We start from the raw sequence: 24,598 nt of genomic DNA on the forward strand, positions 1-24,598 counted from the left end.
GAACATAGAAAAGTTAGGGTTTTTTGTAATTAAAAAGTCTGGAAGCAATGGTGTCTTCTCACTTAGCCAAAATTCTGAAAAAAAAAAAGTAGAGGTGAATGGTTTTGGCTAGGTGGGAATGGTGTACAGGTAAGGGGAGGGAGAGAACAAAAGAAATTAATTACAGGTGACTTATAGTCTGTTTTAGATGAACCCTTGAAAAGGGTTTAAAATATATCATATAAGTTAATTCTTATAAAATGATGAATGATAAATATTCATAAATAAATTAATTCATATTTTTAATAATTCAAATTTATTATTATAAATATTTAATTTTTTTTTTTTCATTTTCATTAATTTAATTTGTAAATTTATTGCAAATGATTTGACATCTTTTTAAATTTCTTTTTTTTTTTAATATATTTATTCATTTTTAATCTCTCTGATATGATATAATTACTTATTTGAAATGTTCAAGTGTCAGTTCTATTACACCGTGTATCACAGATTGAAAAAAAGAATAATATTACAGTCATGTAAAGGTAAGGTACTGGTAATGCTTTTGAAATCCGGAATCCGTACTGTAAATCATGTGTTTAAAAGGAAATCATAATAATTCTAATTCATATAATTAAAACAAGATATCACATTATCGGAATAAACAATTGAATAAGATGACTGGATGATAAATTTAATGGAGTTGAATTGAATTGATAAGTTAAATATTTATGCACATATTGTTCATTTTCAAATAAACTTACTACAGATAAATTATGCTCATACATGTATCAGATTTAAAAATATATATATCTATATCATTCAAATTTCATTATAAATGTGCATCTGATACTATGGGAGAAATCAATGCGTTTTTTTTATTCTCGTGCATAAAATGCTCGATTTTTCAAACATTACAAACCACCTTTTGTAAATGAATATGGACATTTTTCTAAAAACCCTACTTCTTAAACGAAAATTTATTTTGAACATTAAGAATTTAAAATCAGTTTTGGACACTATTAAATTATTAATAAATTTCCAGTGTAGGGTATTTTATGAATGAATGTATGATAATGCATGATAAGAAATTAATTATAAACACATGTGCATAAAAGCACTCATTTTGATAATCAATCTTTAATTTGAAATATGGTGGAATACAAGATGGGATCCTTTTGTGATTTAGAATATTACTTATATTAACCACATAAATTCCTTTATTGGCATATTGAAGTTAGGGTGGGGGTGAAAAAGCCTATGATTTTTAATATCCATAATCACAAATCCGAGCCTATATTCTGCATGTGTCGAGGAATAAAAAAAATGGGCCTTCCTTGACCTTTTCAAGACTATTTAAAAGTTTCAAATGGACAGAGTAAGTTTGGTGCGAAAATGATGTAGACTTAACTGTTGATTTACATTAGGTAGTAATGAATCAAAAGAGATCGACATCGTGTATTAAAGGTTTATTGTATGACCAATGCCTTTGACTGGGCTGACGTCACTGTGTATGGTTAAAAAGACCGATCACATGTACATGCATGGATAATGCATCTAGGGATGGACACTTGACTACCAGACTCGCTTTGGATGCTGGATCTGACCTATATTTTTCATAGTGAGCAGGTTAAAATTATTGGAGCAGGTCCATTTCCAAGTAACGTTAAACTCTACCTGGACCAAACTTGCATGGAGCATAAGCACATCTCGACTTTGTCAGTTGAGCTAAAAATTGGTCATATGAAGCATCCAGTACAGTCTGTATAGTGTACATCCTGAGGCCAAGCTTAAAAAATTCTTTGTTTGCAGTTGCCGACCTATATTTTTTAGAGTGGGTCGGTAAGTAGGTCGGAATCTTTTTGAAATATATTTTATTTATTAAATTTTTGTTGGATAACATATCAAAGAGATTTTTATAGGGTTACATAATGTACATAAAGCTCTACTTATTTTCTGTCATTTATTGTCAGAAACAAAAAAATAAATCAAAAGCCTGAAAGGCTTCAATGGCGTCGAACAAGAAAAACAATTTCAAAAGATCTGCAAAATATATTCCAGTAACATATAATAATAAAATTTAAAAAAAAAAAAGTTTTAACACAAATGTATAGGGCCTGATAGCCTTGTGTCCTAACGAATAGTCAGGGTGCGAATTGACCAGACATCGTCAGAAATGTCCATCCTCTATATCAATCTAATTTCTTTTCAGTCAATCGAAGATATATGAAGGGTTTCATAAATTATTTTAATTAATTGCCATTGTCAGAGTGTTGTTCTGTTGTATAGTGATTGCATCTTAACTACAACCATAACTCTAATGTTACAAGTACGATCGACTTACGATAAGCATGATTAAACAAATTGTCAGAATACAGTAACAAAAAAATAAATTGAAATAATACAGCTAAGATTCAGAAATTCAATCTTTATAGTCTTGTTATATTCGTGTTTATTTTCCATAAAAATTTGAAACTTCATCCGCAACAACCATAACGTTTTTCTTGCATAAAAATTAAACAAATAAGTAGTATTAATTGAAGAACAATTGATTTAATTTTATATTCAAGCTATTATTCATTGTGAACGTTTTAAAAGAAATTGGTTTACAGCTGTTGCTATTTTCTATTGCGGATGCATCCACTAACACGTGCGGTCGCGTAAACCCGACTGATCGCTAGATGACAATCGGGCAAGCCCGACGCCATAAAAATAATACATGTTTATCCTAAAAATTTGAAACTTCAAAAAAAAAAATTCTTCTCAAATAATGGCTGAAAAAAAGTTTGAGTCGGGTGCATTTTTAGTGGGTTAGGGCAACTGCAAACACACCATTTTTTATTTTAGGCCTGATATGCAAATTTGGTGACTACAGAGTTGATAGTAACTTGAGAACATTGACTTGTTTCCAAAACTTAAAACTATTCAATCACCTGGAAAAATTAAGTAAAATCTGGTATCCAAAATGTGTCTGGAATCATGTTTGTCAAGATATGGCTTAAAGTTTCCTGGGTTCTACTAAAATTAACTTGCACCTTTGGAAAGTCTTTCAAAATTAAATCCAAAAAGATGTCCTGCTTTTTTTAAAGGTTGGGGGGATATGTCATAAATATTCATTAACAAAAGATAACAACTCCATCTTTTAGAAAAATATACAAGTATTCAACAATGACATAAAACATGGCATCATATTCGCAATTATATATCACACAGGTTTTGATTTATGGCTGTAAGAAAAAAAAATTCTTGACATATTCTTAACATGATGAAATTTTCCCATCACTGGAAGAAGCAGTTCTCCCTGCCAGCAGTATATCACGATGCCACAGGTGTTCACTTATTGTGGTCAATATCTGAGACACTTCATTCATGTCATTCTTAGTCTCTGTGTCAGGAACATTTCTTATTTTTAGAACAGGGATTTTCCAGTTGTGTTCAAAGTCCCTGATATCCCTTTGAGTGACCTCACTGTGTGCATGCTGATCAAATCTGAACAAGTCAAGGGGAAAAAACAGGAATAAAATGTTACTGAAAATTTGAAATATTAATTGCAAGTCCATTTATAAAACTTAATTCTCAGATAAACACATACATGAGTAAATGTACCCAAAAAATATAATTTGGAATCATTCTATAGTCGAACTTTTATATACATGTACATATCAAACTCATTGGGACTGAAAATTTTTTGACATATCCATGGAATCAAGATTATCCATGTATTCACTAAAGTGGTGTTTGAAAAATGGTTTGAGATAAATTATAAAAGCATAAAGGATACTTTGTTCCAATAACAAGTTTGGCAAAGTTATTTTTTGGCTTTGTCATTCTGGTTATATGCTGAGAGATCTCCTCAAAGCTCCCTCTGTCCACAAAGCTGAAGAGAAATATTGCACAATCTGCCTGATTTTCCCAGGTCTGAAAGAAACAGCAAACATTTGTTAGATTTAGCTTCTAAATGAATGAGCTTCAACACTCTACATTACTACGATAAAGATCACGTATATATGGTAGTAGTTGTAACAATAAATAACCATACTGACCGTTTTGATGTGTTCATACTTCTTCATAGCACCATCACCAACATCCCAGAACTGCAGCTGAAACATCACGACACGGTTCAGTTGTTTTACCATCCCAGGCCATGGAGTAGTAGTGGTCTGGATTCCTGTCAAATGCAAAAACAAACTATTGAGTTCAAATATGTATTTACCATGACAATTGTGACTCTTAGGGGTAATTAAATTAATAAATACAGAAACTGATGGATCTGTCAAGGTATTGGGACCTGTCAATGTGTACACAAACATTGTACTGCAAAGCACATGTACATATGACTTAGTATTTATGTACTCACAATAAATTACAGATAAGTTGTGATTTTAACACATTACAAAAGTAAAGTGCTCATACATTAACGAATCAGATGTAAGTTTTTTTAATATTCAAATTAAAACTGCATTTCTTGCCACTTTGCATTTATGAAATGACCCAAAACTTACCCGGGGTTTCACTGTGTGATGTAGGAATGTGGTTCCCTGATAACTTTGCTATAGTGCTAGTCTTTCCTACTCCACTTTTCCCCACCAGAAGAATCTTGTACTTCACCTCATCTGTTACTGCACTGGCTGGTAAGACAGGTTTGTCTAAAATACCTGATAAGACAGAAGTTTAGAAAGAATAAACCATACTGACATGTTTGTTAATGTTCAATAAAACTGTTAACTCTTCATTCTTTGATTTGATACATGTAAGACTTGGATTAGTCAAAATTGTAAATGTTCAACTAAAATACATATTGAGTAGAACATGTACTTTAAAGATTTGTGCAGGATATACCAGTACATCAAATGTAGCTTATGTATGTAGTAGGGCTGGCATGATACAACTTTTTCTATATCGATATGTATCATGATATTTGAGCCACGATACGATATGTATCACGATATGTTTAATTGCTTATAAAATCTTTTTTTTACATTGAAATAAACAAATTATTTCTATGAAAATGAGAATAATTTATTCAAAATGGTTGTTTAAATGTTGTAAAACAGAAATGTTTTACTCAAATGGTGTTAATTATTATTTATTTCATATCTATATTTATATTTAACATATTTATTTTATATATTAAACCCCAAATGTTAAATAAACAAAGAAAAACAGAAGTCAGATTTTTTTGGGCGATATTTCGATATTTTTTCACATGTATCGATATGTGTATCGTCCTCACATATATCACGATATATTGATATCTCGATATATCGTCCTAGCCCTAGTATGTAGGAGGATACACATTTATGATTTATCCTGGTAGACATAGCAATTGTTAGATGAGGGATATAGGTTTCTCTTACATAAGAACTAGTTTAAGATCAAAAGAATCCAGATCTGTTTGTAATTTTAATGTCAACATGTAGATTGTTAAAATTCCTTGTTTAAATAGATGTACATGTACTAATTCAAACATATACAAGTGATACAAGAAAAACATACTTTTTTCAATATTATATTTAATATTGAGGTCCTACCAAATGGTTTTCTTTTCAGTAGATTCTGTTTAGTGAGAGATGCTAGGACTCCTTTCCCTGCAGTAGAACTGTACCACTCCTGACTAAGGAGAGATCCTGGGGAAAGCATTGTGTTTCAGCATCTACAGGTAGCTGACTGACTTTCTGAAACATTAAGAAAATGACTGGGAGGATATTTCATCGCATAAAATTAAACATATTGTGTCATATACAAGGTTGTGCAAAAATATCATATTTCCTATGTAGATTTGATTGATTTGCGATCTGTGGGCCTCATGCGTGTGGAATAAAAACCAGGGTAAAACCCATATACATTGTACCCTTGATTGGACCTAGAAAGCTAATAATACCCACTCCAAGCTTATTGGCAAAACTCCATCAATTATAAATGAAACACAGTTACCCTTAACATTTCCCCCAATTTAATCCAAATAATATGTTAGTGTTTCCAAAGGCACTTGTTTCAAAAATAAATTTTTTAACCCATAGTATTATTATATCTATTTCCAAAACAAATACTGTCTGTGGGTGTTTCCCTTGAAATGGTTTAAGAATAATTAAGTTTTTATATCCTATATGTTTAAGGGAGTGGTGAATGGTGAATGGTATGTACGATGATAGGAGGGAGGATCAAAGAGACATAGCTATCTTACAGGAGGAATTTGGGGCTATATACTTTTTTTTTAATTCATCTTTTTAATTAACTAGTACATTATTAACTTAAGAATAGCCTTGCAGTCTCACACTGATCATAGAAACCAAGGATGGGAGGGGCTTCCATACATTCTACTGCCATTTGGAATCTAAAGGAAATAAAACTACAGCTTTGTCCTCTCGTAACTTTATCCCCCCCCCCCCAACTGACCCATACAAGGGTCTATGTTTTATTCGAGACATGTTATTTATGTCTCTGGTTTTATCAACATTTTAATAAATTATTCTACACCACTTATTCCCATATCGAGTCCCCTCATAAGTCCACTGACCAATGAGTCTTTATTTGATTGTTTTATGTAAGATGGTCACAGACCTTAGCAAATGAAGTCAAATACTAGGTACCTGTTTACAAAGGAATTCATAAGTTCATTTCATATCAGTCATTATTATCAGGCAATATAGTAAATATGTTATGATAAAAACTAAATTACAAGTGATATAATTATCCCTTAAAACACAAAGATGTTGGCAATAAATGTACAGGGCGCGTCCATATTGAAAATGCCAGGATGTTGTATACAAGCAGCGGATCACATGGAGTAACATGTGACCCTTTATGTTACGCAACAGCCGGTAAATAATAATAAAAGATTGGTTTCATAAGTTAATGCGAGTTCAATCGCCGCTCAGTCAGTTTTCTTGTTGAAATATTAACATGATTCTTTGACAAAGGTGTGGTTACAGCTGTTTGACCAGTAAGAGCTGAGGTGAGTACATTTAGATTTACATATTGCATGTATTGTGCAGTTAACAGGACACATAAACAACGTTAAAATAATATTTATGTCTCTGATGTAAGTTATTATTATTGAAACTAAATCATATCGTAATCACCAGCCTTAATTCATTGGAAAAAAACTTTCTCTTATCTTTTTAGGCTTTAATTACTGCGTGCCGAACTTAACTGGGGACGAAAAAACGAATACCATAATAAGTGATGATATGAATAAATAACGGTCGTGCAAATAGTCACTGAAAAGTTATATACACGACGGTCGTGCAAATAGTCACTGAAAAATTATGTACACGACGGTCGTGCGAATAGCCGTTGAAAAAGTGGGTGCACGACGGTCGTGCATATAGACACTGCCTTGTTTTATATGTAAGATGGTCACAGACCTTAGCAAATGAAGTCAAATACTAGGTACCTGTTTACAAAGGAATTCATAAGTTCATTTCATATCAGTCATTATTATCAGGCAATATAGTAAATATGTTATGATAAAAACTAAATTACAAGTGATATAATTATCCCTTAAAACACAAAGATGATATTTTGGCAATAAATGTACAGGGCGCGTCCATATTGAAAATGCCAGGATGTTGTATACAAGCAGCGGATCACATGGAGTAACATGTGACCCTTTATGTTACGCAACAGCCGGTAAATAATAATAAAAGATTGGTTTCATAAGTTAATGCGAGTTCAATATAGTAGTTATATGTTGAAATATTAACATGATCTTTGACAAAGGTGTGGTTACAGCTGTTTGACCAGTAAGAGCTGAGGTGAGTACATTTAGATTTACATATTGCATGTATTGTGCAGTTAGCAGGACACTTATAAACAACGTTAAAATAATATTTATGTCTCTGATGTAAGTTATTATTATGGACCTATTAGCCAAGCTAGGCATGATATATAATTAATGGAATACATATACATCATGAACATGTAGTGATCATGTACATGTTGAATCTGACTTCAACTAAAAGCAAGATATTTTACACAGTAACCAAAATGACAGCAAATTATTGAAAAGAAACATGTGTATGAGAGCTAGCTAGATTATAAAAGCATTTGAGAATGAACTGTTAAAAAATGAAAGTTGAAAAGTAATACATGTAATGTCAGCAATGCCGATACAATTTTCATGTGCGACAATACACAGACCACAGGAGTTCGCATACCTATCAATTTTGCCGAAATTTTCGATAAATAAAAAAAATACGTAATACCTATAATAATAACACCCAGGTGACCTAAAATGCGTTGCACTCCTTGTGTAATTATTATACGTATTACGTTTTTTTTATTTAATGAAAATTTCGGTATAATTGATAGATATGCGAACTCCTGTGCACAGACCAATGATATGTATAGTAATTTTATCTTAATGTTTAAAAAGTATTTCATGTAAATGAATGAAATTTTAAGACCCAAATTCTAAATGATACATTGAAGTATTATAGTAATTATAACATTATTGTGTTAGTCCAATTAATTGTTTTATATTTATTTGACTATTTAATATATTGTTAAATGACTCTTTGATGTAAAATTGCCAGAGCATATATTTGCAAGTAGACTGTTATTGATAGATACTTAAAACTGTTACAGAAAAAAAAGATGCCGAAGAAAGTATTAATCATTGGATCAGGGGCTGCAGGAACAGCCGCTGCCTACAGTCTGTCACGTTGTCCTGAGAAGTTTGAGGTCCAGGTCTGGGAGAAATCCAGCGTGCCAGGAGGAGTAGCCACCTCCTCCGAAATCAAGGGGGGAGTAATTATCAATGATGGTGAGTCACAAAGTTATGACCCTTGAATTGTGACACTCTTGTTCATATGGGCAAAATTTATGAAGAGTATATAAATTGATTTAAAGTTCTTAATAGGATCCTCAGTTTAAATTCTTTTTCTTTAATTTTTCAAAGGAGTTCAAGGAGGCTGTCCCACATACAGAAATCTCTTGAATATAATGAAGGAGTTCAATCTTGAAGTAAGCCCTGTGAAACTGACAGTTTCTTTTGGCAAGGGAAAAACTGCCTGGACCAACTATGCTCCATCCGAATTAACTGAAAAACTGAAGGATGATATTGCAAGATTTGAGAAAGTTCTCAAAATTATCAACAAGTTCGAGGCCATTTTTATTTTCCTCCCTATTGCCAAAGTTCTGAAATGGTACGGCTTTTCTGAGGACTTTTGCAATTACATGGTTTTCCCCCTGACAGCTCTGTTTTTTGGAACTGGGAATCAGACTCCCTTTGTCTCCTCAGCTATAATGGCCCGAGTCTTCCTTGATGATGATCTTAGGCTGTTTGACTATGATTCCAAGAGACTTCTAAGTCAAACACCAGAAATGTTTGCCTTTCCTAAACTTGAAGACATGTACAAAACCATAATGGACAATTGTGGTGTGAAGTTCCATGGCAACAGAAGTGTGGAGAAAGTAAGCAGGTGCCCTGGAAAAGTCTTCGTTACAGATCACACTGGTAAAAAGGAAGACTTTGATGAAATCATATTTGCTTGTGATGCTGAAACAGCCTTGAAAGTTTTGGACAACCCAACCTTTATGGAGCGAAGGGCCTTAGGAAATGTGCGATATTTCAATGATCTGATCATAACTCATGAGGACGAAGATTACATGAACAAATATTATGAACTTCACAAGGACGTTGACCAGTATTTTATTCATACAGACGATAAAGACCCAGAAAAAATAGAGATGTCTTTTAACTTGACAAACTATCAACCCCATCTGAGAGGAAAACATAGCATAATCTATCAAACCATTTATCTGAATGACAAACTTCGATCGTTTTGGACAGAGAAAGACCTCAATCCTGACAAAATCCTGCTGAGGAGATGGTGGCGACAGTTTGCCCATAGTTGGCATCATTACGCCTTCGTGGTTCCCCTCGTTAGATACATACAAGGGAAGCAGAACTCCTGGTACTGTGGAGCTTACACCCTGATCAATACTCATGAAATCGCAACCATATCTGGTCTGGCGGCTGCCCATCGGTTGGGAGCCCCTTATCCTTTTCCTCACGACAAACTTGCTGCCAAACAGTTTGACCAGTATCTCCTGGTGATTCATGGCCAACCACGATCATTTGGAGTGAACAAAAACACCCTGCTTAGCTATGTAATGGCTCCATTCATGTTAGTGTTTGCTGGGATCTCCCTTCTAGTTAACTTTCTACACACCATGTTTTTCGCTTAAAATGCCTTCTTTGTGATAAGAATTTTGAAATGCCATCTTAGATGATCTACACTATTACTGTATAAACAAATACTGATATACTTGTAGTGAGTTGTACATATGGTTACCTTATTTTTTGCATAATAGAATTCATAAATACCTCAGTATTGAAAGATCTGCATATATCAATTAGAGAAATAATCTCTGATTTCATATACAATTAAACTTTAATGGTATCTCAAACAGTTATATCCCAAATACCGTGGATAAATCAAAGTGATATGCAAGTCCCTATAACATTTTCTGTATGTTTTTTACCCTCAGTATCCCAAATTGTAGGATATCTATTTCTACTCAGTCCCTTTGGGGTTTTATCTGTACAAAGTGTTAAAATAAATACATTTTGTTACTAATTTGTTCATGTTACTTTGCTTAAGACCAGTGCTTGCTGCTGGCTGGACTGAGAAAATGCAAATAAAGTTTTAGTGTAGAACAGTTTTCATTCCAAACAGAATAGAATTTTATACACATTTAAGATATTTTTAAAAGTCAGTAAGAGCCAAATCATTGGTAAAGTTATCTAACGGGTAGATTAACATCAATGACTGTGATGATGTAATTCAGTTTTGAGGTTAAAATGACTGACCTTCACCACTCACCAGAATAGCTGTCCTGGATATAATTTCATTTAACACCTGTTTAATAATCTTTTTTTTCTTCATTTTTTTATTTCATTGCTCATAAACAAATCAAAATATAACAAAACAACACATGAATACTGATGGAAATAGAACTTCCTGATTTGAGATAGAGCTGCTATGTGTGTGTAAAAACACATACATGTAAAACATGAAGTTATGATATAAAGAAAATGAAATTGGTTGCATCCCTTTCTTTTAGAGCTGTCAATATATTAAAAAAAATCACAGATACCAATGCATCTACTTAACATCACAGATCAGCTTTGTGGTGTGTCACAAAAAATTCACATGGTATATCACTTATTGAATCAGCTGAAGAAATACTCTGATTCCAACACTATGTTCAAGTCAAATGTGCCTGAAATGAAATAGAATGTGTACTGGTAAGCTAAAATTATCACTAGAATACATAAGGAATCACAAAACGGACTAAAACGCTATTGTAAATGGATATTTTGTTGCTGTTTATTCATCAAATGCCAAGCATCCCTTTCCTCATCTAGATTTAACAGTAACATTTACCAAACCTGTCTTATTACTGGAAATGGAAAGTTGTACAGAATTATTAATACTGTATGCAGGATTATTTTCCTCCAATTTTTTCGCCCTTTGATACTTGCGAACAATTTTGCCCCTTTCTCATTTCGCCCACTCAGTGTTATGAAATTACATACTTTTTTCTTTGAATTCACTCTGTCTTATTTTCTTGCACTATTGGCTAGGGCAGAAGGGGTGAGAATAAAACACAGGTAAAAAATTTCCAGTAAACAGTACCTCTACCATTAACTTACCCTTTTTAGGTACATTACATACAAGTTCACTTAAGTCATCTACTGCCTGCTGGTGTAATTTCTTTAACTTTGGATGCTCCCTAAATACAAATAAACCATATTATCTTAAACATTATACATACACACTACCATACAAAACAGTTTATGCTTTCAATTTAAATGTTAACAAAATGAATAAAGCTTTAAACATTTTCAGTAAATTTTTGTGCACCTATATTCCTGTTATAGATATTTTTTACATGGTAAATATAAAAACAATATTTGAAAATTATCCACAAGGAAAATACCTACTTTTTGTACTTCTGTATATCATTTAAAAAGTCAGCAGAGAGGGTTTCTAGTAAAGGTTGATTATGCAAGGCAACAAACTGTTTCCGACAAAACTGAAAAGGAGGAAAGACGATCATTAAAATAAATCGTACATATACACATGTACATACCTGTACTTATTTTGAAGTCCTGTCAGATAGTTTGGATAAATGCTCTTTACCATTAAAGAAAACTTTTGGTTGTGTAACAGAACAGATTAAAGATCAGCGTTTTCCCTAAGAACCGGCTACCAGCAAAATTGACCACTTCAATTGACAAAAATGCCGCTTTGAAATAAAAATTTGTTGTAAGGTCAGAGAGATTCTGTTCATAAACCTCTGCCCCTAGCCTGTTACAACTGATCTCTAACCCTTTACTTCGAAATAAAGGGAAAACACTGAAAGATTACAGTGTATACAAATGTAAATATTTCATGCATGGTGCTTTTAATCATATCCTTCCCTCTCTTCACACACACACACACTCACCTTATTCATTGAGTCGACATCAATAGCATGTGTCCAGTAGCAGTCATGTACTGAGGCAAAAGTTAACCCGGCCCTGAAAAAAGTAATAATACACTGTATAATAATGTATCTTAATAACTTAAAAAGAAAACTACTTTCCTCTTTGAAGTACATGTATAAAACATACAGTCATAACAATCCAAGACAAACAATATGATCAAGTATTAATAAATGAGTTGCATTTGAGTCATCTGACTTAAATGGGTGTAAAGTGGACAAAGCATGAACAGTATCCTAGAAATGAATTTCATTAGGGAGTCTGAATGATCAAACAGACTTTCAATACCTGTACATTTCTAGTGAAGTGAGCATCATGTGACTGGCATCAATGGAGTGGATGTAGTTTGGAGGGAAACCATTTCTCTGCCTCCTGCTTTCCACTCTGATCAAGAAAACATCTCATTTGAACACACAGAACAGTGTCACAAATCACAAACTCACAATATACCCATACAATTTAAATTTAAAGAAAAATATGAAAACGAGTTTTTTCTACGAAATACCACTTTACACATACCAATATCTACATGTACATATATTACACTTATTGTAAAATGATTTTAATAATGTCATTCAATTCATGCTAGGTAACTTGGGTTTTATTCCTTTATTATTTTATTTAATTGAATACTATACTCACTTCAGCTTCATCAGTTCTTCAATGCTGTAGTCCTTCTTGAACTTTGTTTGAATATCCTGCTTGATGTAGGGCTGAATTATGGGCATTCCCATAGGTGTAATCCACTGAGTGGGCATCTTACAAGTCTTCGCCATCCCTCGGGCTATCTGGGTAAACCAGTCCTATAACATAAATACTCACAGTCAAGATGACAAATACATGTACTAGCTCATGTATAGAATTTTTCTCAAAAGTAGAAATTACATTTACATGTACAGTTGAACTGTATCTTGAACACTGACATCTTGAGGACAAAAAATATGTCAAAGTGATTTGGCAGTACCCAGTATATGTATCAATCACTTTTTCTTTATGAATTTTAACCTTGTTATCTAAAATCCTTAGATAATTCAAACTTTAATCTGTAAAGTTTAATCATCAACTTCCAGTTTACCAGGATTGACTAAACATGTACCGGTACTTATATACAAATTTTATCAAAGAGTCATTTTAAAATAAGACAAGATGCATTCATAAAAAGCTAATGAAAAATAGATAAATAAACAAGAAAGGTATAGTTTCCGTCAAAACCCTGCTAAAAATTGTTCTCTTGACAAACCTGAATTGTTCTGGCACTGGAGAACATCTCCTCTAAGGCCTTGAAGGCACACTTGGCTAGGTAGGCACTGGCCAGTGAGTGTAACTCACTAGGCAGGGCCTCGTCAGGTAAAGGGCTGATCTGCTTCAGGATCTGTAACTTAGCACCGTACATAGTGACCCCATAAACAGAAGTCATAATGGTCTGCTTGATTGTCTGCAATGGTATACATATTCATGTTACATGCAAGAGGGGTTCTCAACAAACTGATAAGAAAGCTCTGCAATAGAACACTTGCTCTATTTTCTTGTATTTCTAATATTTTCAAATTTATTTCCGATATATTATTTATGAACCTTTCTTTTGACAAGCCCTTCCAGTTTCTGTGCTATCTCAAGGCCAGCTTCTGCATCCTTTCTTCTTATTTTCTCCACCTTTGAAAATAGCATGAAGTAATGAGACGTAACAAATTCATACTTTTAATCAAACTTACATGTATATGTACATGTACAATATGCCAGTTATCAAATATTGTACATACAATGTACATGTATCTTCACATGCTGCACCAGAATAAACTGTGTCCTTATAATCTGATGATTTTTAAAACCTCTTACCAGTTCTACAACATCACTGTACACATCCTGAGGGTGAGAGAAGGGACTCAGATTGACCGACTCCGCCCCTGCTTGATCCCTGCCCAGAGCTGCATAGTGCTGGAGACCATTACATGACCCGTCCTGGTGAGTGGGGAAGTAGGACACAAACTTACTGGGGTCTTCACACCTCACAGCATCCGTTATCTCCATACAGACAGCTAGAGTCTGAAAGGGTTCATCTGATGTCTGCCACCATCTCCTTCCCTGTTGAATACAATTAATAAAGGTTAAACATTTTGGTGATTAGAGCTCCACCCAAAAACATTAGCAAAATGAAAATCATTTCATACAGAATAGATGTGTAGTTTTTTCCTGTAAAAGGTGAAGATCTGAGCTTATTTTAAGATAATTCTGTTAAAAGTGATGAAATTGAGCTTACCTCAAGAGGATAATCAGCAGAATCCATAATATCAGGTAATAGTTCATTGGCTAGTTGAAGCCTCTCTGCATTTGAAGACCTAGGAAGAAGTACAAAGACATAGTTACAGCAAATTGCCTAGAGAATTCACGTACTGTGCTGTTATTATAAGAATTCACTTATAATAAGGGATGAAGAGTAAATCATTGACGTTTAAACATCATATACATGTACTTGTAAATAATTGAGATTATTATTCCCAAACTAAAAAAAATAATCTTATACCTTTTTGCGAAGCCAGTTAAATTAATCAGATGTATCTTCAGCCAATCAAGTCCCTTTTCTCCAAGAGGTTTTCCATTAGCGAATTGGAAAAGGGACCGTCTCACATCATCCCCTGGTTTGAAAAAAGAAAATTAATACAAAGAATAAAGAATTGCAGCTCTGGAAAAAATTTTCCCCATGGAACCAATTTAAAATTATTCACTACAAACTTCTGAAACACAATTACAATGTAGATTACAAAATTAAAGTACAGGTACTTTAAGCTCCATGAAAACAATTTTTTTGCTTATTATAAACAATAAATACCGTGATAATTCAGGTGGGGCATAAATGGATAGGACCTCCCTCTGAAATCTAAACTGTGTGGAAACCATATCACTTCATCTCTAATCTAGATAGGAAACAAATCAATTTAAATTTGTTTGTGTAATTTTAAGACAAAAAGTTAGCAAATAACTATGACACAAGTTTAAAAAGAAAATGTTTTAACTGAGTTTGTCACTGATCAAGTTCTGTTACTGAGTCCATGACTGATGATAATCTCAGCTCCTTTGTGATAATCTACTGAGTCTGTAATGAATCCCTTACTGAGTTTGCCAGTGACAGTGTTCGATGCATGTGACTCCACAGACTGTGTGTTTCAGCTCTATCTTTCTTCACTTTATAGTATTTCTTCCATAATTCAGCTTTCACTTTCTTCTTTTCGTCTTCATCCATTTTATTTTCACTTTCATTTATCCTGTTTTTGAAAATACAAGTTACAAGCCAAAAAAGTCATCATCTTATATACAACAAAGCCTTCAGAACAAAAAAATATAGTGTATGTTGATCAGATCTGAGATTTATTTTTATATACATGTAACTATGTATGTACTGGATATTATTTTCATTTTGATTGATGAGCTGAATAAATTGGTATTAATAAAGATGCTCCTTGCTTACTCTTTAACTTTTAAAGAAGGGAAGACAGGTTTTGGCATGGTGTGTTTAGCAGGTGGAATATCCAAAGAGACACCAGCATTCTTCTTAAACAGCTCCATAACAACATCCAGCATCTGGAAGACATACATGTAAATAATTACATATATCAACAATGAATAAGGATAGCATGTGACCATTACAGTGGAATGAACATGTAGGGGTATTTTACCTACCCTATTTCTTATTCTATCAACCAAATGTAATTCAATGAAATTACAACACATAATTATATATATAACAAATTCTAAAAGAAAATGCTGAGAATAAAAAAAATATCCATATTGATCATTTACAGCCAAACATCATTATCTCCAACTCAAAGGGGCCAAGAAAAAACCTTCAAGATAACCAAGGATTCTAGATATCCAGGGTAAAATCCTAGAGGAATCAGAAGTTGGGACTTCAAAATGACTTCAACATAACCATGGTATTGGAGATACATTTATCTGTGTTCAAGATACCAAAGATGAAGTTCAACTGTACATACATGTATACCTGTGTTACAATAGACCCCTTACCTTTGTATTGATCCTCCAGCCACAGGTACCTAGAATGTTTAAGGAATCCATGACAGGATTTAGACAATCTTTGGGGAATTTCTTCAGATATTTTAGTTCCATTTGATTTTCATCTAGACATCTAATGAGATCACCTAGAGAAGATGCAGGTTTTATGCCATCATTAAAATAAAATCATAATTAGATGTTTTTTTGCAATTTACATGTACGAAAATCTTTGAACGCAGTAATTTTATCACTTATTTTAGACATGTATCACTTACTATTAAATGTAATAAATCCTCCTAACTGCATGCCATGCCAAGGGACAGGGGGCACCAACATGGGGTAAAAGGCTTGTTCACTTTTCATTACTGTGTCAGTCAAACAAATCTTCTTTATATGGGGATGTAGCTGAAATTAATACACAGAATTTCTGAAATGTTCCCAAGTCATTTTTCTTTCATGTAGAGATGTTCTATCTACAACAGGAAACTTCCTCAGTCCTATAGCAGCATACAAGTCCAAGTTTATGTCCCATAACCAAATCTCAATAACTGGTTTTCTCAAACTCAAGTTCATTAGCAAGCCTTGTGTTTCTTGTAAATTGAAAAATCTTAAGAAACTCGAGTTTGAGAAAACAAAAAAACCTGTAAGTTATAAATGAGCACTTGTTATGGAACCTATACTTACATGTAACTCTTTTCAAGTGTAATCGATTCCCTGACTCTGGCAGAATGTTTTGTATGCAAGCAATTATTCTCAGATATTCAGAACAAAGAAAAAGTTCTAACAATTCTGGTTCTAGACCTTAATTAATGAACTATAGTGAAAATCAAGTTTGTATGTGTACTTACCTGAACAAATGTTAAGAGTTTCCCATCTCTATTCTCATCTTGTTTTACAAAATTAAGAACAGGGACATTGGATGTAGAGCTACAAGAAAAAAGAATCAGAGGCTTTTATGCGATAGATATTACTGCAATTCTGAGATTATATCCTACATGTATTTACAGTTAAAACCAACTTCAACATTTCATCTCTAATTAAGTTTATGAAAAACAATATATTTTGTAAAAACACATACCCATCATGTTTTTTGGAAATCATCTTCAAATGTGTATTCATCAAAGAATAAAGGAAATTTCCAATCTGAAAAGATGAATACTTATTATTCTTGGAGAGCTTTCGATTTGAGGGTTCTCACGTGGTCATGTAATATAAATAGTCCAAGCGTGAAGGACAAGTCATTCTACAGCTCACTAGAAAGCAAGGTAATTCAAGGGCTAGTAAATTAAAATATGTAAAGAGAACTTAAAGGATTTGTAAATTAAAGAAATATAAAGACTTCAGGCAGCGAAAAACCTATGAATGAAATATAATAAATGAACATAAGTGTATATACATGTACATGTGTAATAAAATGTTCTAGCGAGCAGCATTCCTACATTTATGGTTGTTTGTTATTTTTAGAGTATAATTAATTCATATTCGGACGAACAAAGTGAGTGAGAATATAAATTTATATTTAGATGAATTATCAATTCTTTATTCAAATACATGTAAAGTCTGCAAAATCTACCAGCATGCACCACTGCTTCAAAAGAGTTGATGACACTCTCTTTTTCAAAAGAGTCTATGCCAGACAGATATAAAATATAGTGGATATATTTATTTTTATCTTTCTTCCTGGTACTAAGTTGTAAACATTTACTTACTTTGTATGATATATGGTCTGGGAAGTTATAATCTGGAAGCTGAAAAACAGTGAATCATTCTAATTAATGAAAAGAAACAATAATAGACTGTAAGCATTTGAGTTAACACTCTAACACTTGACCTGTAAACTTTAATATTCTTGAACAAGGAAAATATCTTACAATTGCAGTTTTGCCAGTATATTTCCTGCATAATGACTGCCAAATTTCTCTGTGGCATCTGCTGGGATTTTTTTCATCCAACACAATTCCAATATATTCTTTGTAGACCATTTTTTGCTGAAAAAAATATACATCCCCTTCAAAATTACATGTACACTGTATATCTAAGAGATGTGTGCATGTAGAAACAAATTTGCTGTCATAAAGCATTCCAGACATGCAGAGGTACATGTACATGTATCTCAAAATGCTACATGTATAATAATTAATTGTTCTGTGCATATTTATTTTGCACTTATTTACCTACATATTTAATAGAATATCAAGTTTCCTAAAGAAAAATAAAAACAGGCTACAAGAGTCCCTCTTTAAACTATTACATAAAATTATGCTTACCAGCTCCAAATATCCAAATTCTTTAAAATACTTCCTTTGGATTAAGTTGATGACAGATAATCCCAGCTGGTGTTTTCTATACCCAGCTGAGTACCCTTTCTCAGCCACCACTTCAATTTCCTGTCACACAAGAAAAAGTACAGTTGAAGTTCAAATAAATTAAGGGCTTTCCATTATCAGAATTACAAACACATGCAATAAAAATTTTTTATCAATTAATTTTTTTTTATATTGTAAGAGTACCGATACTGCATGTTATTGTTTTTATATCAATTAGTCCGGGCACTTCAAAAATATAGATAAATAGTATAGCGTTGAATACTGAATAATATACCTTTGAATAAAAGAAGATGATGACTAGTTTGGCTACATGACTCTATTTGGATGCAAAAAAATCAACATATTGCAGCTTTACAAACTAATACTTGTTAGCTTGTTTCCTATCTCTTTTGTTTTCCATTTTTCTTTCTTTTAATCACAAATTATTTTATTTATATGGTAGAATATATGCCACCTTATATATGTAACCAAAATGCCCTTTACCTTCATCATCAAATCTATGTACTCATTTGTCTTTAAGGCTTTCAGAAAAGGCCATATTTGCTCAACATCTGAAATCAAAGGGAGAAATTAGAAATTTAGTCAAATGCCCCCTCCCCTTTCAATAAATAAACCCCAATACATGTAACCATTTTTTTTTTAAGAATGAACAGATATTAACATTTTGGTATTGAATTTTTTAAATGTGAACATGAAAACTGAATTCAAACGAAATACAATAATTCCACACAAAGTTTACAGTTTTTTTTCCAACAACACTATTTCCTGCTTCTGTAGTTTTTAAATCAAAGGCCTGAAGGGCCACAATGGCGCCGCGCTTTAGCTATGGCAGTGATACCGTGAAATAATTATATAGCTTAGTTGTACATGTACATGTATATCTAGATAAAATACCCAGATTTCAGCATTTATGAAATAAAAGCATTCAACTCATATGGTCCAACTGAACAGCTTGAGAACAGGTTTGTATGTGTAGTCACTAGTCAGTACCCCGTTAAAAGACTATCAGGACCATACTTGCCAACACCCAAGATGTAAAAATCTGGTCATTTGTGTACATGTATTGATAATTCTTCTATTTAAAAAAAGGCTTTGCTGAATTATTTATGAACAATGATAAAAAATTATTGATCAAATTGACATGTTATAAATTGCATATACTGAATTATGGTACATCTTTTAAAAATAAATTGTGTGCTAAAAGGGTAAATGTATATGCTAATGTATTGTTTATATATAGGTCCCTGGTGCAGTTTTAGAGGATTTGAAATTAACTTTCCTCTCTCATAATTAGGCCTAATTAATTTAATTAACCAGTGTAATGTGTCTAAATGTAAACTGCCCTTTATGTAATCAGGTAATGAAAGTTGTTTTGTTGACATGTATGTACATAAATATTGTTTCTCTTCAAATTTTGAATTTGATATCCTGCTGGTCTTGATAACAATCTTGTTCTATCGGAAACCATTTTAAATTTTGATTTGTCAAAACAATTCCAGTTAATTGTTTACAAATTAATTTACTGGCCTAGAACCACATAGCCATCGGCATTGTTTAAAAATTTCTGGGTTTTGGAAATTAAAAATACATCCAGATGAAAATTCCATTACACATATATATATTTTGTCATAAAGAATAATTTAAAAAAGTAACCCGATGAAAGTGGGTGAGTTGTCAACTAAGTATTAGACTGTTGAAATTGTATGATTTTCAAGCAATTTATGGAATAAACGCAAAAAGTGGCATGTATATTCCTACGCCAGATACATGAAGGTCTTGGTTCGAGTACTATATTATTTGGCACATGAAAAAAGCGGTGAACAGTCAGAGATTTCATCATGGCTATATGTGCGCCGAGCTAAAGCTCGACACCATAAAAATACATGTACCATCATTGTGTATGTAATTCTGTTTATACCTTTTTCAATGGTTGGATCAAGTTTTCCTTTGGAATGCTTTTTTAGATGAAATCTAAATGCTCCATACAGTGCTCTATGGAACTGCTCCAGTAAATGATTCTTTGTCTGACAATGATGGAAGGTGGTCAGTTATATTCTAATCCACATCACATTGCATCATTCTTATAAATTGCATATACAAGTACATCTTTTAAATAAATTGTGTTATGTAAATTACAATTGTATTACTGTACCTGCTCTTTCTTTACACCGACAGGTTTTGTATAATATACACTATCCATGTAAACTGAGCCCTTTTCTTCAAACTGAAGCTGTTTTTGCAAATTCTCTTCAAATTTTGAGTTTGATATAATTCTGTAAAGTGGATTTGGAACATCTTTCTACAATGAAAATTAATCATGGAGAATGCATTTAAAAAATTTCTGGGTTTTTTTTCTCATCCAGATGAAAATTCCATTACTCACATGTATATTTTGTTTAAAGATTTAAAAAATAAAGACATTATCACTTATAACTTACATTAGGTGGATTATTGAAGTCTTCTAGTAATGGAACAGAGTAATGTTGTGCTGTTAAACTTTCATTTCCTAAATGACTGTAACCTGGCTCTACAACCTGGATAACCTTAATTGAGAAAAAGAAGACATTTTTAGAATAATGCAAAAATTGAAATTAAGTGGAAAATGACTATAAACTTCTTAATTATATCTAATATCTGCTGCCATGATGGGGCTGCAGCATATCTAAAGTATGGCCTACATTGAAACTACTAAATAAAGCATCATAAATAAAAGTCTAAAGCAAGTTTGGAGCATTTCTTGCATGCTGTAAGTTCTGAATGACCTAACTGGCAGTCTCTTATCAGGCACATAAGGGCCATACTGTGTAAAAAACCGAGTACACTAATAGATATTAAGAATTCACAAAAAAATTACCCCATGAAAATAAGGTGATTTTACAGAAATTACACTTTACCTTTATAACATTCAATGCATCCTTTGGAGTCAAGTATTCAATCTTCTGGGACATACACTTGATATCAAGATTCTAGAAAACAAACAGAAGACTATGTGAAACACTACATTAGAGTATTCTTACAATTTGATATTAAAGCTTATTTATGCATCTTAATCAAAACCTTTTCTTCCATCATCTGTAAAATGTCTCTAATTTCATGTTCTCTCTCTTTATAGTTCCGTTTATTTCCAATGCAAAGTAACTCTGCAGCAAAAGTGTCATAAGTTTCTGGGATCTTGAACTTCTTCATCTGAGCCAGTGCTTCATTCAGCATTACATCCTTTCCCTGGAATGGCATTAAAATTAACAAAAAAAGATGAATATATCCTGGTTTTGACCAGACTAAAATAAATCTGTATAAAAATTTTCAGATCCTTGTCATTTTCATGCAATATACCTGGCAGTTGTCCTGACTAAAATAAATCTATAAAATTAATAAATATTAAAATTAATAAATATATAAAATTTTCAGATTTTTGTCATCTTCAATTTTTCAAGTTAACTTCCGAACCAAAAACCAGCCAGGACATCAATTCATAATACAAAGAAAGGTTATTCCATCACTAGACATTTACCTTTCTGGCCCAGCCAAGGAGAACACAGTTAAAGATGTGTGGATCTGTGATTTTGTGTAAAGGCTTCACAGAATGTTGCATCAAGACTGAATGTGCATGGTGCATCTGAAAAAAAAACCCACCAGTCACAGGTATGAGCAAAAGCAAAAAAATGACGGATCCAATACTGGATAAAACACTGAAAATAATGTTCAATGAATTCAAATGTTTTATAAATCTTAAAATTCTAATGCTATCCTTTTAACGCTAAAATGAATAAATTCTTTTATAATACATGATTAGTTAAGATATACCATTCCTCCCATTAATGATGCTCTCATATAACTCAGTAAATCTTCATTATAGTGCTTGGGGAGAGTGAGGCTCTTCCCTGTCTCTTTCTTTGATTTTGATGACACTTTTCCATGAGTTTGTTTTCGATCTGTGAACCCTTCTATGTCTTCTGATTCATTAGCACTTTGCTTTTTACTCTTTTTAGATACACTGCCAACCTTTCCTTTTTCCGCTTCAACTCTTTTAAGGTATTTTTTGTATGTCTCTTTAAGATCAATCTTGCTTTTTATCTGTTCTTCGTCTACTTCTGTTGTACTGTTTTGAAAAGCCTCAACAGAATCATTTTCTGCTGGGTGCTTTTTAGTTGATTTTTTCCTTGTTTGCTTTTTGGCATCCTTTTGGACTGCAGTAGTCTTTCTTCTTTGTTTTACACCAAAGGATTCATTGCCAGATTTGAATTCTACATTAGAAGAATGGCCACTTGTAAATCCATGATCCTTGAACCATTTTTCTACATTCAGTTGAAGTTTTCTTTTTTCCAGACCTGCATAAAATAGAGAAATTAAATGAACTTGAATATTCCAGATATCAGAACTTCAGCATATCCAAGAACAAATTAATATATGATTTCCCTGTTTCTGATCAATCTCCCAACTTTTTAAATACACTTACCAGCACTAAGTAATTGAAGCTGTGTGGCAACTGGATTGTTTTCATCATGAACAGGCTTCCTTTTAAAGATTCTGCTAAAGAAAATGTTTGAAGACATATACTTTAATACACTTTACAAAGCGTCGCATGGATTTAGATCACGTAATGTTATGGCAGCATGCTGTACAAAGTTTGATAGAATCAGATACGTGTATGAATAATGTTCCTGATAGAATGGCATCCAAACTTTGTAAACTTTCTAGGATCCGACCTTGTTATTGAAGCATTTCGTCAATTGCTTTCATATCACAATGAATCATGCTAATAAAGAGTGTTTTGGTGGCATTTATAATGATTGTGTAATGGGTTAGGTACGTAGTAGTAAGTAAACATGACAAACAGCAGGCAAAGTCCTGTCGATCAAAAGCTGTCAAGCTTGCATTTACTTTGATAAAATTTTAGAGAGTAATCAGATTACTTGTGTAATTTGTACAACGAGAGAAAAACATAAAAATATTTCATTCAACCTAGATTTTTATAGTTTATAATAAGTTATCTTTGATATAAAAGACATAATACATATCCGTATTTAAAAAGGTTTTTTTGAATTTTTTATGGCGAGTGAAATATTCAATTATGGCAACCAGAAATTCTGAAATGGCGACCAAAAACAATTTTAGATCGCCATTTTGTGACATAAGAGCAAGTGTGACTTGGAGCACTGTGATCATGCAATTTCCAACTTTTTAAAAATACACTCACCAGCACTAAGTAATTGAAGCTGTGTGGCAACTGGATTGTTTTCATCATGAACAGGCTTCCTTTTGCCTCTGCTAAATATGACTGGTGGTTCTTTAATTTCTTTTACAGGAATATCTACCACTCTGATTAGTTTATCTGCATTTGTAAACATGATGAAAAAGAAAAAACAATGTCGTCATCCATGTCTAATCTCAAATTTAAATTGAGTTATCGTATCAATTAATAAATTAAATGAAGATTAGTAATTTATTTATACAACATTTCTTCTAAACAGTCTGCAATCAATGGAATAAGTGCATTACCATTTTCACTCTCTGATGAATATCTATGAATGCTGCAACTTCTACAATTGTAAACATCCTGATTCAACAATTTCTTGAAATTTTGACGATAGATACGAGAAGTCCATACTCTCAGAAATTGTGACATCACTTAACTCTTTTATTCTGAAAGAAATTAGTGTAAACTTGAAACTTCTCATCTTCCATGTGTTTTTATTTTAACTGGTTCCCGGTTCTCTACGGACCAGTCAAGCATTTTTGTCTAAGTTGTATTAAAAATGATTCGGAATATATTGAGAGGTGGCAG

General features: G+C 32.6%; 3 protein-coding genes across 8 annotated transcripts in view; 1 reads left to right on the forward strand and 2 right to left on the reverse strand.

Moving 5' to 3' along the window:
• Positions 1-3,167: 3,167 nt before the first annotated feature.
• Positions 3,168-7,556, reverse strand: LOC134268772 (ciliogenesis and planar polarity effector 2-like). 4 transcript variants are annotated; one of them, XM_062751017.1, is made up of 6 exons: positions 7,465-7,556; positions 5,511-5,654; positions 4,482-4,634; positions 4,023-4,147; positions 3,761-3,897; positions 3,168-3,468 (listed from the first exon to the last, which is right to left on the reverse strand). In XM_062751017.1, exons 2-6 carry the CDS (start codon positions 5,617-5,619, stop codon positions 3,237-3,239), a joined length of 756 nt encoding a protein of 251 aa, XP_062607001.1. In that variant the 5' UTR covers positions 5,620-5,654; positions 7,465-7,556; the 3' UTR covers positions 3,168-3,236. The 4 variants fall into 4 exon arrangements, with proteins under 4 accessions (XP_062607001.1, XP_062607003.1, XP_062607000.1 ...); XM_062751019.1 differs by lacking the exon at positions 7,465-7,556 and adding an exon at positions 6,659-6,692; XM_062751016.1 differs by lacking the exon at positions 7,465-7,556 and adding an exon at positions 6,570-6,692.
• Positions 6,775-24,598, forward strand: part of LOC134268771 (uncharacterized) — a 209,676-nt gene continuing 191,852 nt past the window's right edge. Inside the window, exons 1-3 of one of the 3 annotated variants that reach the window (XR_009992434.1) lie at positions 6,775-6,934; positions 8,569-8,746; positions 8,882-10,520. Coding sequence is in view for 2 of the 3 variants with exons in the window: in XM_062751014.1 (XP_062606998.1) it covers positions 8,578-8,746; positions 8,882-10,173 (1,461 nt within the window). In the remaining variant the exon portion in view is untranslated. Of the gene's footprint in view, positions 6,935-7,671; positions 7,737-8,568; positions 8,747-8,881; positions 10,555-24,598 lie in introns of those variants that run through there. The other 2 variants (XM_062751014.1, XM_062751015.1) reach the window with 2 other exon arrangements.
• LOC134268760 (DNA-directed RNA polymerase, mitochondrial-like) lies at positions 10,906-24,514 on the reverse strand. Its single transcript, XM_062750997.1, has 31 exons — positions 24,313-24,514; positions 24,011-24,145; positions 22,618-23,141; positions 22,325-22,429; positions 21,871-22,035; positions 21,708-21,779; positions 21,252-21,356; positions 20,966-21,112; positions 20,732-20,837; positions 19,297-19,364; positions 18,754-18,873; positions 18,358-18,474; positions 18,196-18,234; positions 17,565-17,629; positions 17,335-17,413; positions 16,762-16,891; positions 16,499-16,632; positions 15,942-16,054; positions 15,588-15,738; positions 15,306-15,390; positions 15,000-15,111; positions 14,736-14,814; positions 14,315-14,560; positions 14,054-14,131; positions 13,719-13,913; positions 13,121-13,281; positions 12,767-12,862; positions 12,442-12,514; positions 11,936-12,027; positions 11,645-11,724; positions 10,906-11,211 (listed from the first exon to the last, which is right to left on the reverse strand). The coding sequence occupies exons 1-31, from the start codon at positions 24,437-24,439 to the stop codon at positions 11,162-11,164; spliced, it is 3,849 nt and encodes a 1,282-aa protein (XP_062606981.1). The 5' UTR covers positions 24,440-24,514; the 3' UTR covers positions 10,906-11,161.

Source organism: Saccostrea cucullata, unplaced genomic scaffold, assembly GCF_032062105.1.
Source record: "Saccostrea cucullata isolate Sc308-1 unplaced genomic scaffold, CSIRO_AGI_Scuc_v1 ctg772, whole genome shotgun sequence".
NCBI classification, from domain to species: Eukaryota; Metazoa; Mollusca; class Bivalvia; order Ostreida; family Ostreidae; genus Saccostrea; species Saccostrea cuccullata.

Bases quoted from the DNA above. Each gene is read 5' to 3' on its own strand.
- LOC134268760 (XM_062750997.1), bottom strand. From the start codon at position 24,439: ATGTCACAATTTCTGAGAGTATGGACTTCTCGTATCTATCGTCAAAAT. The intron at 18,475-18,753 runs GTAAGCATAATT...TATTTTTTTCAG, and splicing joins AATTTGGATATTTGGAGCTG to CAAAAAATGGTCTACAAAGA. The intron at 15,739-15,941 runs GTAAGCAAGGAG...TTTCAAAAACAG, and splicing joins CCTTCTTTAAAAGTTAAAGA to GATAAATGAAAGTGAAAATA.
- LOC134268772 (XM_062751017.1), bottom strand. From the start codon at position 5,619: ATGCTTTCCCCAGGATCTCTCCTTAGTCAGGAGTGGTACAGTTCTACT. The intron at 3,898-4,022 runs GTCAGTATGGTT...TGTTTCTTTCAG, and splicing joins AGTATGAACACATCAAAACG to ACCTGGGAAAATCAGGCAGA. The intron at 3,469-3,760 runs GTATCCTTTATG...TGACTTGTTCAG, and splicing joins AAACTTGTTATTGGAACAAA to ATTTGATCAGCATGCACACA.